Source organism: Colletes gigas, unplaced genomic scaffold (assembly GCF_013123115.1).
Source record: "Colletes gigas isolate AHSC1104 unplaced genomic scaffold, ASM1312311v1 Colletes_gigas_Sc00027, whole genome shotgun sequence".
NCBI lineage: Eukaryota > Metazoa > Arthropoda > Insecta > Hymenoptera > Colletidae > Colletes > Colletes gigas.
In genome coordinates this window covers 680,234-693,059 of record NW_025106656.1, presented here as the reverse complement: position 1 = coordinate 693,059, position 12,826 = coordinate 680,234, and the positions used below count along the sequence as shown (strand labels likewise).

At 43.0% G+C, this 12,826-nt stretch overlaps 1 protein-coding gene across 1 annotated transcript; it reads right to left on the bottom strand.

Moving 5' to 3' along the window:
* Positions 1-682: 682 nt before the first annotated feature.
* LOC122401722 (transcription factor Sp1-like) lies at positions 683-2,024 on the bottom strand. Its single transcript, XM_043404047.1, has 2 exons — positions 1,767-2,024; positions 683-1,573 (listed from the first exon to the last, which is right to left on the bottom strand). Exons 1-2 carry the CDS (start codon positions 1,791-1,793, stop codon positions 683-685), a joined length of 918 nt encoding a protein of 305 aa, XP_043259982.1. The 5' UTR covers positions 1,794-2,024.
* Positions 2,025-12,826: the final 10,802 nt, after the last annotated feature.

The following is a 12,826-nucleotide window of genomic DNA, read 5'->3' as shown; positions in this document are numbered from 1 at the left end:
GACAGGAAAATGTCAGGGAGGAACCTGATATACGACAAGGGGATGATTCGTTATTATGTGAAGTTTCACGGTAAATCTACTCTCCAGCCCCGTACAAATTTCACGTTCGGTTTAATCACGCCCATCGCCGTTCCTACAGGAGAATTAAGGAGCACTTAGGCTGTCGGGGTTGATCGAACGAAGTCGATTATTCTGTAAAAGAATTCTTTTAATTCGGATTATATAACTTAATTACATTCACCGAGACTAATGTATAATTTACAAAAATATACAATGTTTCGTTCTATATACAATAATTACAGCGGGAAACAGGAACTTTTATCAACGATACAATTATTTACAAGGACGGACCCAGCAATCCTCGGTCACGTCGACTCGACGAACACCGATCTCAACGATTTTTCTTGTACATTGAGCAGCAAAAAACGTTGTTGCGAGACATAATCTTTCGATTGGTAAAACAGGCAATTCCCCCAACGGTGGATTCTGATTCGCTCCGCCAATCGAAAGCCTCCAGCGATATCTTCATCGCTCTGTAGTGTACCAGGGTTAGTCAAAATTTATTCACAGATTACGACTAACTTCCATTTATGTTTTCTCATGCATCAGAAATCGCGGATGAAAGCTACTTCGGAATTAGGAAAACTTTGCGTCGCGTCGAGGAACGTATTAATACGCGACTCTAGATTACGGTGTACTGGCCGCCTATCGGCGGATACGCGTTTTGCGCGGGCACCGATGGCAGCGAGTTCTCCTTGTTAGACTCCTTCTTGATCGCGGAACTTTTTCTCTTCTGGTTCTCGTGGGTTTTCACGTGTTTGGTCAGATGATCGCTCCTCATGAACCGTTTGCCGCACGCGGGACAGGCGAATCTCTTCTCGCCGGTGTGCGTTCGCAGATGACGTTGCAACTCGTCGCTCCTGGTGAACCTTTTGCCGCAGAACAGCCAGTGGCAGACGAAGGGTCGTTCGCCGGTGTGCGATCTCAGATGCGCCTTTAGATGAGAGGTTTTGCCGTACACTTTGCCGCAACCAGGCACGTGGCATATGTGCTGTCTCTTCCCGTCGACGCCCAAGTGAACGCCGTTGTCCGTTTGGCAGTTTGGACATCGACATCTCGTGCACTTCCTGCCGGATTTACCGGGCTCCTCCGCGACCAGAAGATGATGGTCCGCCGGTGGCGTAAGCGGCCATTGGTAAGAGTGATCCTGAGGACTCGGTGGAAGCTCGGCGGGACTCGGCGGCAAGGAATAGTGCTGAATCGCCGAGATGGTCGTGAATTGGGTTTGGGCGAGATGAGTTTGCGTCGCCCACGAGGTTGTGCTGGTTGGCACAGTCGGCATCGTGTAGGCCGGCGGCGTCAGTGGCTCGGTAATTTGACTGTGACTGGTCGATCCGGGATACCAGTAACTCGGCTGGCTGGCTTGCAGATGATGACTGCTTAACGTCGGATTGTAAGGCTGATAGTGAATACCCGGACCGCCGTAATCCATCGCGGCGGACTGATGCATCGGCATCGAGAGGCCGGACATCGGCGTCATGCCTGGCATCGGCGACATCGTCGGCATGCACATCTGTAATTACGAATAAAGTTATTTTCAAATCGGTTACAAGCTCTATTACCGAGCGTATCGCGGGCTATTTCTTGTTTCTTTAAGAATCTTTAAAACTTAACGGTAAGTATCGCAAGATCGAATCACTTTTCAACGGCTACGATCGATTTCACCGAAACGACTCGTGTTTACGGGAAATAGATTATTAACGGACCTGTTGATACTGCATTACTTGTGCCATCACTTCACTTCCTGGTTCACAATCGTCTCTTCGGACACTGGTTATTATTCCTCTGCTGTGCACGGTCGTTCGGCACGTGTGCGCGAGAACGGAATAAGAAACAAAGTATGTAATCCTGTAATCTTGATCACTTGGTATCGCGGTGTGCGACGGGCAACAGAGACGAAAACGAAAACGAAAACAGGACTGAAGAGAACCGTGCGCGGATCGGAGCGTGCGCGGCTCCGAGCGTTCGTCAGATAATTGCTGGTTGCCGACCGTGTCGCCTCGGTTTTAATAACCGAGTGGACAAGGAACCGACGAAGAAGGGAGGAGGCTGAATGCTCTGCCGGGTTCCTCTATGGAGGAGGGGATAGACCCCAGTGAATCCTGCGGCCTGGTGCGCATGCGCCCTCCCCTCCATCGGCTCATAAATCAACCCTGCGTTCCGAGGATAGAGGATCGAGGCTACGCACCTTCTGTGGTCGTCCCTGGGGGCTGCCTCATGCCGTCGAGGAAAGCCTTCGGCGATCCTACGGTACTCTCATCGCAGCATCTCCACTCCGCGACAATACTATAAGACGCTAGATAAAACCGTATAAATCTTTGGCGTAAGATAGAATTTTATTTACCCGCGCGCAAGTGTGTTATTTCTTGCTTCGGGGGACGTCTGTCGATGTACCGTTGTTACTTATTAATAGAATGCGGATGTTTATGCATTTATGGGAAATTTTGATTCTCAAAAAACTACAGAATGCACTTAACGCTAGAACCTTCGACAGTTACGGCTGTATTTATTTGTACCAAAGACATTGAAACGATAGATAGTCGAAGCAATTTATAATGTAATGGAAATAAATGTTTATTCGTTTTCTTATAGAAAACTACGGTAAATTTTTTAGAATTTTTAATAGAAATTACGAATGGATCATTTTGACCACTTCGGTAGTTCTAGTGTTAGTATGCAAAAATATAAAAAATACTTAAAGATACGAATTATTATATTTAGGGGTTTCGATAGCCCTTTGCAAAGCTCCGATTTCATTAATTCTATTAATAAAAATATGAATTTGCATAAAGATCCGCAGTCTACTCTTATTACCAATGTTACGTTTGAGAATTCGAAAGTTGCACGAATCATTCATTAATATAAGTCATTAACATTTTGTTAGGGCAAAATCGCGACATCTATTAATCTATGTAAAAATTGTTAGAAACTGGAAGAACTGGTATTATAGAGTCTAGATATTGGCACTTTGCTCCTAAAATAAACTTATCTGTAATTTGAATTCTATTAATCTAAGCGTTAAAATCTTCGTTACAAATATGTGTCTTTGTGTTTACTGTAAAGTAAACGTACGAGTTATAAACAACTTTTTGAACGCTATTTAACCAGTTATACTATGTATATATGGACAGATTCTTTGTTTTTTATAACTTCTAACATTCTTCAACACTATTTTTCTGTACACTATTAAACTGCTATCCTTCTCTAGTGAGTATTCCCCAACAGTTTTAGAAAAATATCCATTTCTTTCCTTTGAAAATGAGTTTTTACTGCGTTTGCAATATATATACGGTCGACAATCCCAGAATAATAATAAACGTATATTATCTGCACATTTTCAAATGCGATTTTCTCGTAAACGAAGCTTCAAACGGAAAGGCGTTATTCCTCTTCTTCGACTTATTTCCACACGTTTCACTGTTACAAGTAATTTAAAACTAGTCATCCTATTGTGTCTTTTAAAACATGTCGTTCAGGCTATCTTTCACGATTTTAACATACTGCATAATATTTATGTTTTTCTTGCAAACGTGGAATAGTTTAAAAAACATTCCCCAAATTGGTCCGCGACCTCGCCGTTAATATCGGCATCTTTTTTTTGTCAGAAAAAATCGAGCCGTGTGAGCGGCGATCGAGCCTCCAGGTGAAATTATTGCTCCACGATTCGACCGCCCAAGATTCGAGAAGCTGTCGACTCGGTAGGCAATAATTATCGGTAGAAACGTCATAAAGGCAGGAGGAATGAACTTAATCGCTCGAGTTTAATTAGTGGATAAGGCATTTGGGTTTAATTAGCGGTCCTGGAAGCCGGTGACGCTTCGCTTCGAAATATTGACGTTAGCACGTGTTGCTCCTATATACGCTCTGTCATAATTGCGCGACAGCGAGTTGTTGTATGCGTGGGAGTTATGTTTCACCTTGCACGAAACCATTACGATTAATGTGATCCACTCTTACTGACTTTACACTACGATCAATCCACTGGCAATAGAAAACACAATATCGAAAAATGGCTACTGTTGGTGCAATATTAAAGGAACTAGGAAATAATAGTTATATGATCGAAACACGATAGAAAAGTTGTAATAAATTGCATTTTTAATTAAATTAAATTAATTAAATTATTTTTGTTTTCTTCGAATTAGGTAGGGTTCTGTTCCCAAAATGTGCAGAAAATTGTTCTGAAAATCTGTGGAAGAGTATTTACCTAACAAAATTAAGGAGTAATAAAACTATTGCTACAGGGGAATAATAATTAATACAGCGTTATTCTCAAATATTATAAAATACAATAAATAAATATAAATGTGCGTACTATATTTATACAGTCAGAAGTTTTCTATTCCATATTTTTTAACACGGGCATACAACGTTCGCGCTGACAAAGTAACGAGTTTGTTTATTAAATTTGTAGAGTACACGACATTTATGCAGCATACATAAAGGTTAAAGTGCTGTTCGAAAGACGTAAAAAGATAAATTTAACAAAAGCTGGGTATACAATGTACGTGTTGTATGCCATTGACATTTACGATGTTCACTAGTGAAGAAGCTGTCGTAAAAGTAAAAAATTCAGCAAATCCTCGGACCTGGTGGAGTAAATGATGCTCGGTGGTGGGTGAAAGGAGTTAAAGTAGAATTTTCACGGTATTTAGGGGTCCTTTGACGATCGTTGACGGAGGCTGGCCCAGATTTGCAAAGACGTATCAAAGCGTGGAGAGGCCCGCGACGGTTCCCCGGGTACATGGAAGCACGTGATAACGGGCACCAGTTTCCCAAGGTTCTTGGTCCGCTTTGTGGCGTACGTCGGACCATAAATCTATGAAAGATCCTGGTCCATGCTGGTAGGACGCATTCACGAGACGTCCCACCGACTGGGGCCCACCGAGAGCTTCACAGCCAGCACAAAGTCTCGGTTTAAGGTGGCTGTAAAGCGATCATTGGCAGGACGAGGTGACGACACTTTCGCGCTACCGATCCATACCAGATAGGCACCATTATTGCGCCTTGCTGGGCGCACAATACGCCGCCAGCAGTCCTCTGCAGGTACCTACAAAGGCAAAACTACCGCTGCAGAAACGGGGACAAATCGTTGCACTTGGCACGCGAAAGATAACTTTCCTAAAGCATGATGGCTTCTGGGTCTGGTGCAACGGACGATAATATTAGTAATTTCTTCGACGTTCAACGAGCTTCTATCGCGCGATCTCTTCCAATCTTGTTTATTCAGCCACGGAAGGACCATTTTCTTGCCTCGATAATCTTGGCAGTTGACGAAGGTCGTCGTTATCTACCAGTGCCTGCCATTCAACGAGGATTCGAACTGGATGCGAAAATAATAAAGTCGCGTCATTGCTTTTGTGCATCGTTCGTACAATTTTCAGAAACGCGTCGCGATAACACCGTTATAGCGACGTTAAACGCTTCTGCCACGCGCTAGTCGCATACCGGAAAGAGATTATCAGCTTCCGGCGCGCACGATTTATCATTCGACGTTACGTTCGCGCGGAGAGAAAACAACAGAGATAGCCAGACCGGACCATTGATCTTCCAGAATAATTTCCAAAGACCGCAAGGCTCTCAGGGGGTTTGATGTTGTTTGTCAAATTCATCGAAGGCATCGTACGGACAGGAGCACCGAAAACCATGGAAATTGGACGGTGCTGGGTGACACATGTCCAAGCGAGTGCCAGCCACATTGCAACTGCAGCAGCATCGTCGTAAATCTTAGGACGGTGTAGCGGTCGAAGGGTGAAAAGGTGGGTGTACGCCCAGAGCAACCCTTCACTTTCCTCTGTTCGAGCTGGCCATTGTCCCCTAATAAGCCGCTTAACGTCTCGGCTAGAGGTAAATTGCTTCTCCGGTAAACAGTACTCCCACGCGGACGATCGAATCCCCCGAGGATCGACATTTTTCCGGAAACTTGTTCCACTCTATACCACAGTTATTCTTTATTAACGCGAACCCCACGATTCCGTTGATCGTTTCGATTTTCGATCCTGTGCGTGTCACGGGTCGTTCGAACGAAGAACTTGTACCCAAACACAAATTGTATAGCGTTTGGTCAGGTTCGAACGAGTCTTTTGGAGTTTGAGATACAGAAACATCAATCATCGTACGGATATAATTGCAACATCATATTAAACTTTTTTATCTATGCGTATTCAAAACGATGTTTTACTAGTCTTAAATAGGGCTTGCACAATCAGAAAATGAGATTTTTGTTTGAAAAGCACGTTTGGTTATTCAGGAAAATAAGATGTCTCGACACGTTTGAGAACAAAATTTATCAAACTTTAAATTATAATATTAAATTATGGAAAAGCAGAGGTATTTTTAGCCGCCTCTCCCCTATTGATCACAACGCGCTTGAAAACTGCTAGGATCATGGCAGGGCTTCCGTTTGAAAAGTTACGCTAACAAAACTTACGTAACCCGATGTTATCGATTATCAACACCAATGGACCACCGCTGGAACGGTGGCTTTGTAAACGATGTGTAATAAATGAATATCGAACGTCGCTATGAGCTATGGAGAGGCTCCTTATACGCTGGCGAGACCGTTTTCTCTCGGACCAGTGATTAATGACGAAGTACGGTCTGCCGTCCATTTGTTTAAACCCGAACAGGCCAGAACAACGAACCAGCTTGCTAATCGGACGGTAGGACGTTATTAGAATCAACCCGGTAGACGGTATATATAGTTTTGTGAGTAGAGTTAATTTCGTAATTAACCTTCCAAGAAAGGTACGGTTAGTCGGAAAATGAAAATTAAGGTCAACAGGTAGATTGTTACCCTTTATTCCGGAGTGTGTAAATATTAACGGCGGCTCTTTCCCAAATATTTTGCCAGTCAGGTACCTGTAAGCTCGAGACTGCTTACGGTGTAACTGGTCTGTTTGCGTACAAGATAACCAGCGATCTATGGTAAACGATGTTTACGCCCTTGTAATCCTAACCCGATTAGCAGCGACGTGCGAGTTAGCAGATCAGATCCAAGTAATCTTGTTCCGTAGCGGGGTATGCGATTCGATCGGTCCCGAATCAGCTTTCTTTCCTTACAGAAGATTCTTGGAGAGACCACGTTACGCCGATCATCGTGTGAAAACTGCAAAGTCTCGGTCCATTAGCTCCGAAGACTAGTTCTATTGTTGGGTCCATTGTTAAGGAACGTGGCCCTGTCTCTCTTTCTCTCGTTTCACCCTCATCCCGTCATCCATCTCGTTTTTTTTTTCTTCATCCCTTCTCATTCGACGTCTTTTCTCCTACGTTTTCTTCCAGATCCGAGCATAAGTTAGAAAACACGTCGAGACTAGTGACCTGCTGATCCCGATGATGCTCCCTCCGACCAAGTAAATCGCGTATAAAATTGACCCATAACAAAGAAGGAAAGGTTCGACGCTTAATGATGTCTCGACGAACGGACCATCGTCAGGGAAATGCCTTCGGGTCGTCATCCAGCGTGAAGACGCCGTTCGATATTTGATGAAACCGAGGTAAAAATTCCTGGAAATAGTCGAGGGTGAGATTGAAAAATCTGACCAAAGGAAGGGAGTATCAGAAACGTTAATAAACATCGTCTTGGCGAGAATAGTTGTTCGTCACGATTGTTAGAGACGCGAGACGATTCTCAAAACGACCTGTAGACCGACCACCGATTTCCAGCAAACTATAAAAGTTGGTGAGTTACGATAAACTCTAGGAAAGCGTTCCTTTTTTCGAGAATATTAGTTCTCGTAGGCGATAGCTCATGTTTATGCGCGCACGAACCCACGGCTCTTTCACAAAAGACCGCCGAAAGACTGTTATAGCCCGAAAGAAATATGTTACGAGACTTCCCATGTCCACTTTCTATAAAATAACACCGCTGGCCATTCTCTTAACTCGCGCCAACAGTTTCGATCTCCATGCAATCGGTAACTCGAAAACGCCGAGAAATAAAAGCTGTTCATTCTCATTTCGGTGAAACTTTAAATGCAGCCCAGGCGTCGTTCTCGTACGCATAAATCGAGGAAAAATACGAGAGATCGGACACCGTCGATTTCTTATTGCGGATACCCGAAATCTGACCTGCGTCGTCCTTTCGATTTGCATCGGTCCACCGCCCTTGAATGTCGCCCGAAAACGCGCGGCTTTCGCAGCAACACCAAACGCCCGAGCGAACGCACAAAGCGCACTTTACACCCCCGCGGCCATCACCCCATTTACCGATTGGATACACACCGGACGAAAACGTATTTCGAGTCCATCGATTCTATGACCGTTCGGATGACCAGCCGAACGGTCGACTTTTTAAAAAGATCTGCCGAGTATCCAATTTTTAGGGGATCGTTGCCTTTGGGAATCGAGATTAGCAAAATAGATACAACGAATCACTATATCGCGATTCCTATATCGAAAACTTTCTTTCGCGCGGCATTTCGAGTAAACAATTTTCCAACGCTAGAAGCTGCGAAAGGCCACATAGACTCATTTTATTTTTGTTCGCAATAAGTGGATGCGAATATTAGGTTTGTCAGGTAAGACGATGAGAAACAGAGCAAGCAGTATCATCGAGTAAATCATTTTCTCTTACAATTACTCATTTTTGACGGAGCTACGCGATTCGTTCCCGAGTCATCGAGCAGCGTAAATTAACGATCTTCGTGGCACAAGAACAAGGTAACCGCGTATGTACCTGCTCTGAAACGTTGGCCCGGAGATCCATAAATTTGTGCTACGTCGTAGAAACGTAAGAATTGAGCCGAAGGGGTCCTGCCGCCAATTCCATTCGAAGGGAATGACACCCTCGTCACAATACGACCTGTTGCATCCAGAGATGTAGAAAGAGGAAAAAAAAAGAAAGAAACGGCAGAATAAGAGCGAGGATCGGGGATAACCGTCGGGATACTATGGAATCCGTGAGAATATCTCACATTCAAAGGAAGCCGTCACAATCGTACACGGATTCATTACGTAACCTGACCTTTGTGATCATGCCGAGTTAGAGGTAAATGCAGGGTTCGAAACTGTTTCAAACTGTCATATATCGGTTCTAAATTGAAACAGCTATAAGAACCGAAAAAATATTATAACTCTAACTGTTATTTTTCAGTTCCATTTCGATTACGATTCGGTTCTGTGTGCATTATTATATTGATTTCGTTACGGTTTTTATTGAACTTGCGAATATGTTGATATATATTTTTATCCGGACGTATTATTCGAATAAATCATGCAATGTGTTGTTCTATAATACGAACTCACGTTGTTCACTGATTATTGCATTTGTTGAACCGTCGATACGATCAATCGGTACTAATCGCGTCACCTGTATTCATATATCAATAATACCTCGAAAGGTGAGTTCCGTAACGTGTACGTAATTTGTTCGCTACTTCTTCCCTCGACAACGTTTGTGAGCCAGTATCATCTAAAAGACCATTTATAATACAGTCCAGTTTTGTTATAAGCGTAGCAATTTTATTTGCAACTATAACGTTTCAACATAAAAACGATAACTTGTTAGAAATTATGCTACAACGTTTATTGCATATAATAAAGTTCCTACGTGGGAGAGTAATCGAAGTTGGGATTTATGAATTAACGAGTGAGTTTCGAGTGCCCTAAATATTATGACCCTGTACGTTTCAGAGCTGCAAAAAATGGAACATTTTTTAAATGATTTACAATATTCCGTTCAAAGGGTTACCCCAGTTATGCGATCGAACAATTAAGTTCGACGCTCGGGGATTAACGGGTAATCAGGTTGGGCAATTGGCTTACAAATAATCGCGCGACCATCGCCGGTGTAAATTTGAAAAGGAACACCCCGGAGAAAACCGAAGGTGCCTGAAGAAAAAACGGGTCTACGTTCACCCTTCGTCGGCTCATCTTTCGCCGATAGATTTTAATTAGCAGGGAGCAGGGTCGTGGCTATACTATTGTCTCAATCATACCGACCGACCGCTTTTGTTGCGAGGGTGCCTAGGTCCCGACAACGATACAACCGAGGATCCCCGAAAGTTAAAAGGGAGAACAAGTATTCTGGACCACGACCGGCCGAATATATGATTTGTGTGCCAACTGGCCGGGAACGAATCACAAGAGACCCAAACGACCGCGGATAGCCGGGACTGATCAAACAGTCCTGCACATCTGTGTATATCTCACGTCAAGTCAACGAGGAATTAAAATGGATAATTGCTTCCTTCCAGAGGCTCCGCCAGGGTCTCGCGTAGTTCCAGGTAGGGTCGTAAAAGGGCTTTGATATAAAATTAACTACTACGCGGATGTCTCTCGGACCGCTAGATAATTTGTTCGCTCAACTTTATAAATAATATATCGATAAAAAGCTTTCACCGACGTTACTACCATTTTTCCCCTCTCGTAATTTAAGAGAGGAAGAGGGAAAGAGAACGAACGATTGCTATTATTAATTTATCGAAGGGGGAGCAAAACGATATCGGTATTCGAAAGGAAAGCAGAAATCTGGCTGAACGTGTCGGCACGAATGTTCCTTTTTTTTTTTTTTTAGGGGGAAAAGTCGGCACGTTTTGTCGCAGCAAAAGTCAATGCCGCCCTCGTGGACGCGTCAGAGTTTTTCTCGGAAGGGAAATAAATATTGTCGGATGCAGAGTCCCGTGATGCATTGTGTGGTTTTATCTTTCAACAGAGTCGTTTGTTCGACTAGTATCCAGCGGCGCACCCGATCCACTGTCAAAGAACGCCGATACTCTGGCGAACAGTGTGTCACCATACGGCGTTAAACTCGACCACGATCTACGTTGTTTCAATTTGTACGATTAACTCGGGTTAATTTCGCCCGTTCGAAAGGAAGAATAACTTGCATCTATTCGTTGCGAAAGCTACGTACGCGTAGGACTGGAATTATCAAGCGTTTGACGTGGTCTTATGGACTGACGCGCGCGGCTAGTCCATTCAAGATATAAGATTGACATCGGTATATTCGAAGCTCGCCCCCCGCAGAGAGGACTAAAAACGTCGGCGACGTAAAGGTATAAAGGTTCCTACGAACCTCAAAGTCATTCCGACTGCTGTCCTGGCAGACCTATTGGCGGAAACATATGTCAGAGTGCGTTTAACTCCACACGGTTGACCAACGCATCCAAAAGCTTTCGTCGCAACAATGCAGTCCGTGATAAAGTGCCACTATGTACACAGGGTGAATTGAAATTCCCGTTCTAAAAATTACAGGTGTATAATATAGGATGTTCAAAAAATTGTATTAGTTTTATAACTGTATTATGTATAACCTGATTAGTTTCAATTAATGTAGAAGCACACAGATAATAATTATCACAATCTAAGCTATGGTTCGGTAAATAGATACATTTTATATTGCTTACACGTAATCGAGCTTACCATTTATTATTTCAAAAAATATTACTATTTTATTGGCTTTGTAGACGGAATCTATTTACTTTCTGCAATTAGTTCTTTTTCAGAACTTAACTGTGCGAAACTTAAAATGTATCGCTCGTTTCTGAAGATTCTAAACTATATGACAGCAAATATTGAGACTTTCAAATCACCCTGCGGTATTACAAACTTTCAGCCAGCATCTTACAAGTTCAATTAAATTACTTTACGCGACGCTTAATTCTAAAATTGAGTAATAGATTTGAAGGGCGTCGCGGTGAACGTTGCGGCAAATAAAGAGCATCCGAAGGATCAAGGAGACCCGCAGAACGAAAATAGAATCGGAAAAATTGGATTTCGTTGTAAATTACGGTTAAGCCGTGGTTTACACGACAGCGTATCCCGTTCGAGCGTCTCGCTGTGGCCTCGCGTGGTCATAAATTATTGTTGGAGTTCGTGCCTAGAGAACCCTCGTACTCGTTCAATGGGGATTATATCGTCGAGGGCCGAGGACTCGCCCAGGTGTACCTGGACATTGAAGTTTCGTCGAACGGAGAAGGATTCGTAAAGTCATAGTCGCGCAGCCGCACGATAGACGACGAGCGTCATTGTTACTTCCTATGCGGCCAATAATTCGCTTTTACACGGAGATTACGGATGCATGATTGTTTTATTGCACTTTCCGCGGTGCATCCCTCGGGCAGGTAAGTTAGCTGCGGTCAGAGAAACAGTTGCTCATCATTCGTGGAGCCTATGTTCCTCGATTCTCGGGGAAAAGGTTTAGCCAGAATGTTAAACGAGTTACAACTGCGGATAGAAAGATCCTAGCGGTGTTCTATGGAAGTTGCTTTTAACATTTTCATAGACCTATTGAACCTTTCGTTTGCTTACTATACCAAGCCGTATTCGTGCCTTTTGGCAAGCCATTTGTAAATCAAATTCCTTTGGTGCGCTCTGGCTTGGACAATTGCTCGAATTTGTACGGAGATTAAAGGGTACAATTGTTTTATGGTACACCCTATGGTGTGTTCTTTATGGGAATTTATTTCCCAGTCGTGAATATTTCCAGTATATTTGGAAAATACGGACCGTATCTTTGTTGTATTCAAAAGAAACAATAAACGGTGACCGTCGTAAACTTACGATGAGTCCACCAGGTTTACTGGAAAGTACTATTAGTTTTCTCATTTACTCTTTACGATACTATAAAATACTTATACCTTAACATATCCTTGCCTATTTTAAACTAAACCTAATACAACCAACCAAATGATCGTTTTTAAACTTTACATCACATTGTACTTCACGACTTTTCTTGTAATATATTAATATAATTTGTTTATTATACAATTACTTGTAAATTGGAAACAAAAAATTGAACAATTACATGATTAATAATAACAGA

Coding starts and splice junctions, on each gene's coding strand:
- LOC122401722 (XM_043404047.1), bottom strand. CDS start 1,793: ATGGCACAAGTAATGCAGTATCAACAG. Junction 1,574..1,766: donor AAGTAATGCAGTATCAACAG/GTCCGTTAATAA, acceptor TCGTAATTACAG/ATGTGCATGCCGACGATGTC.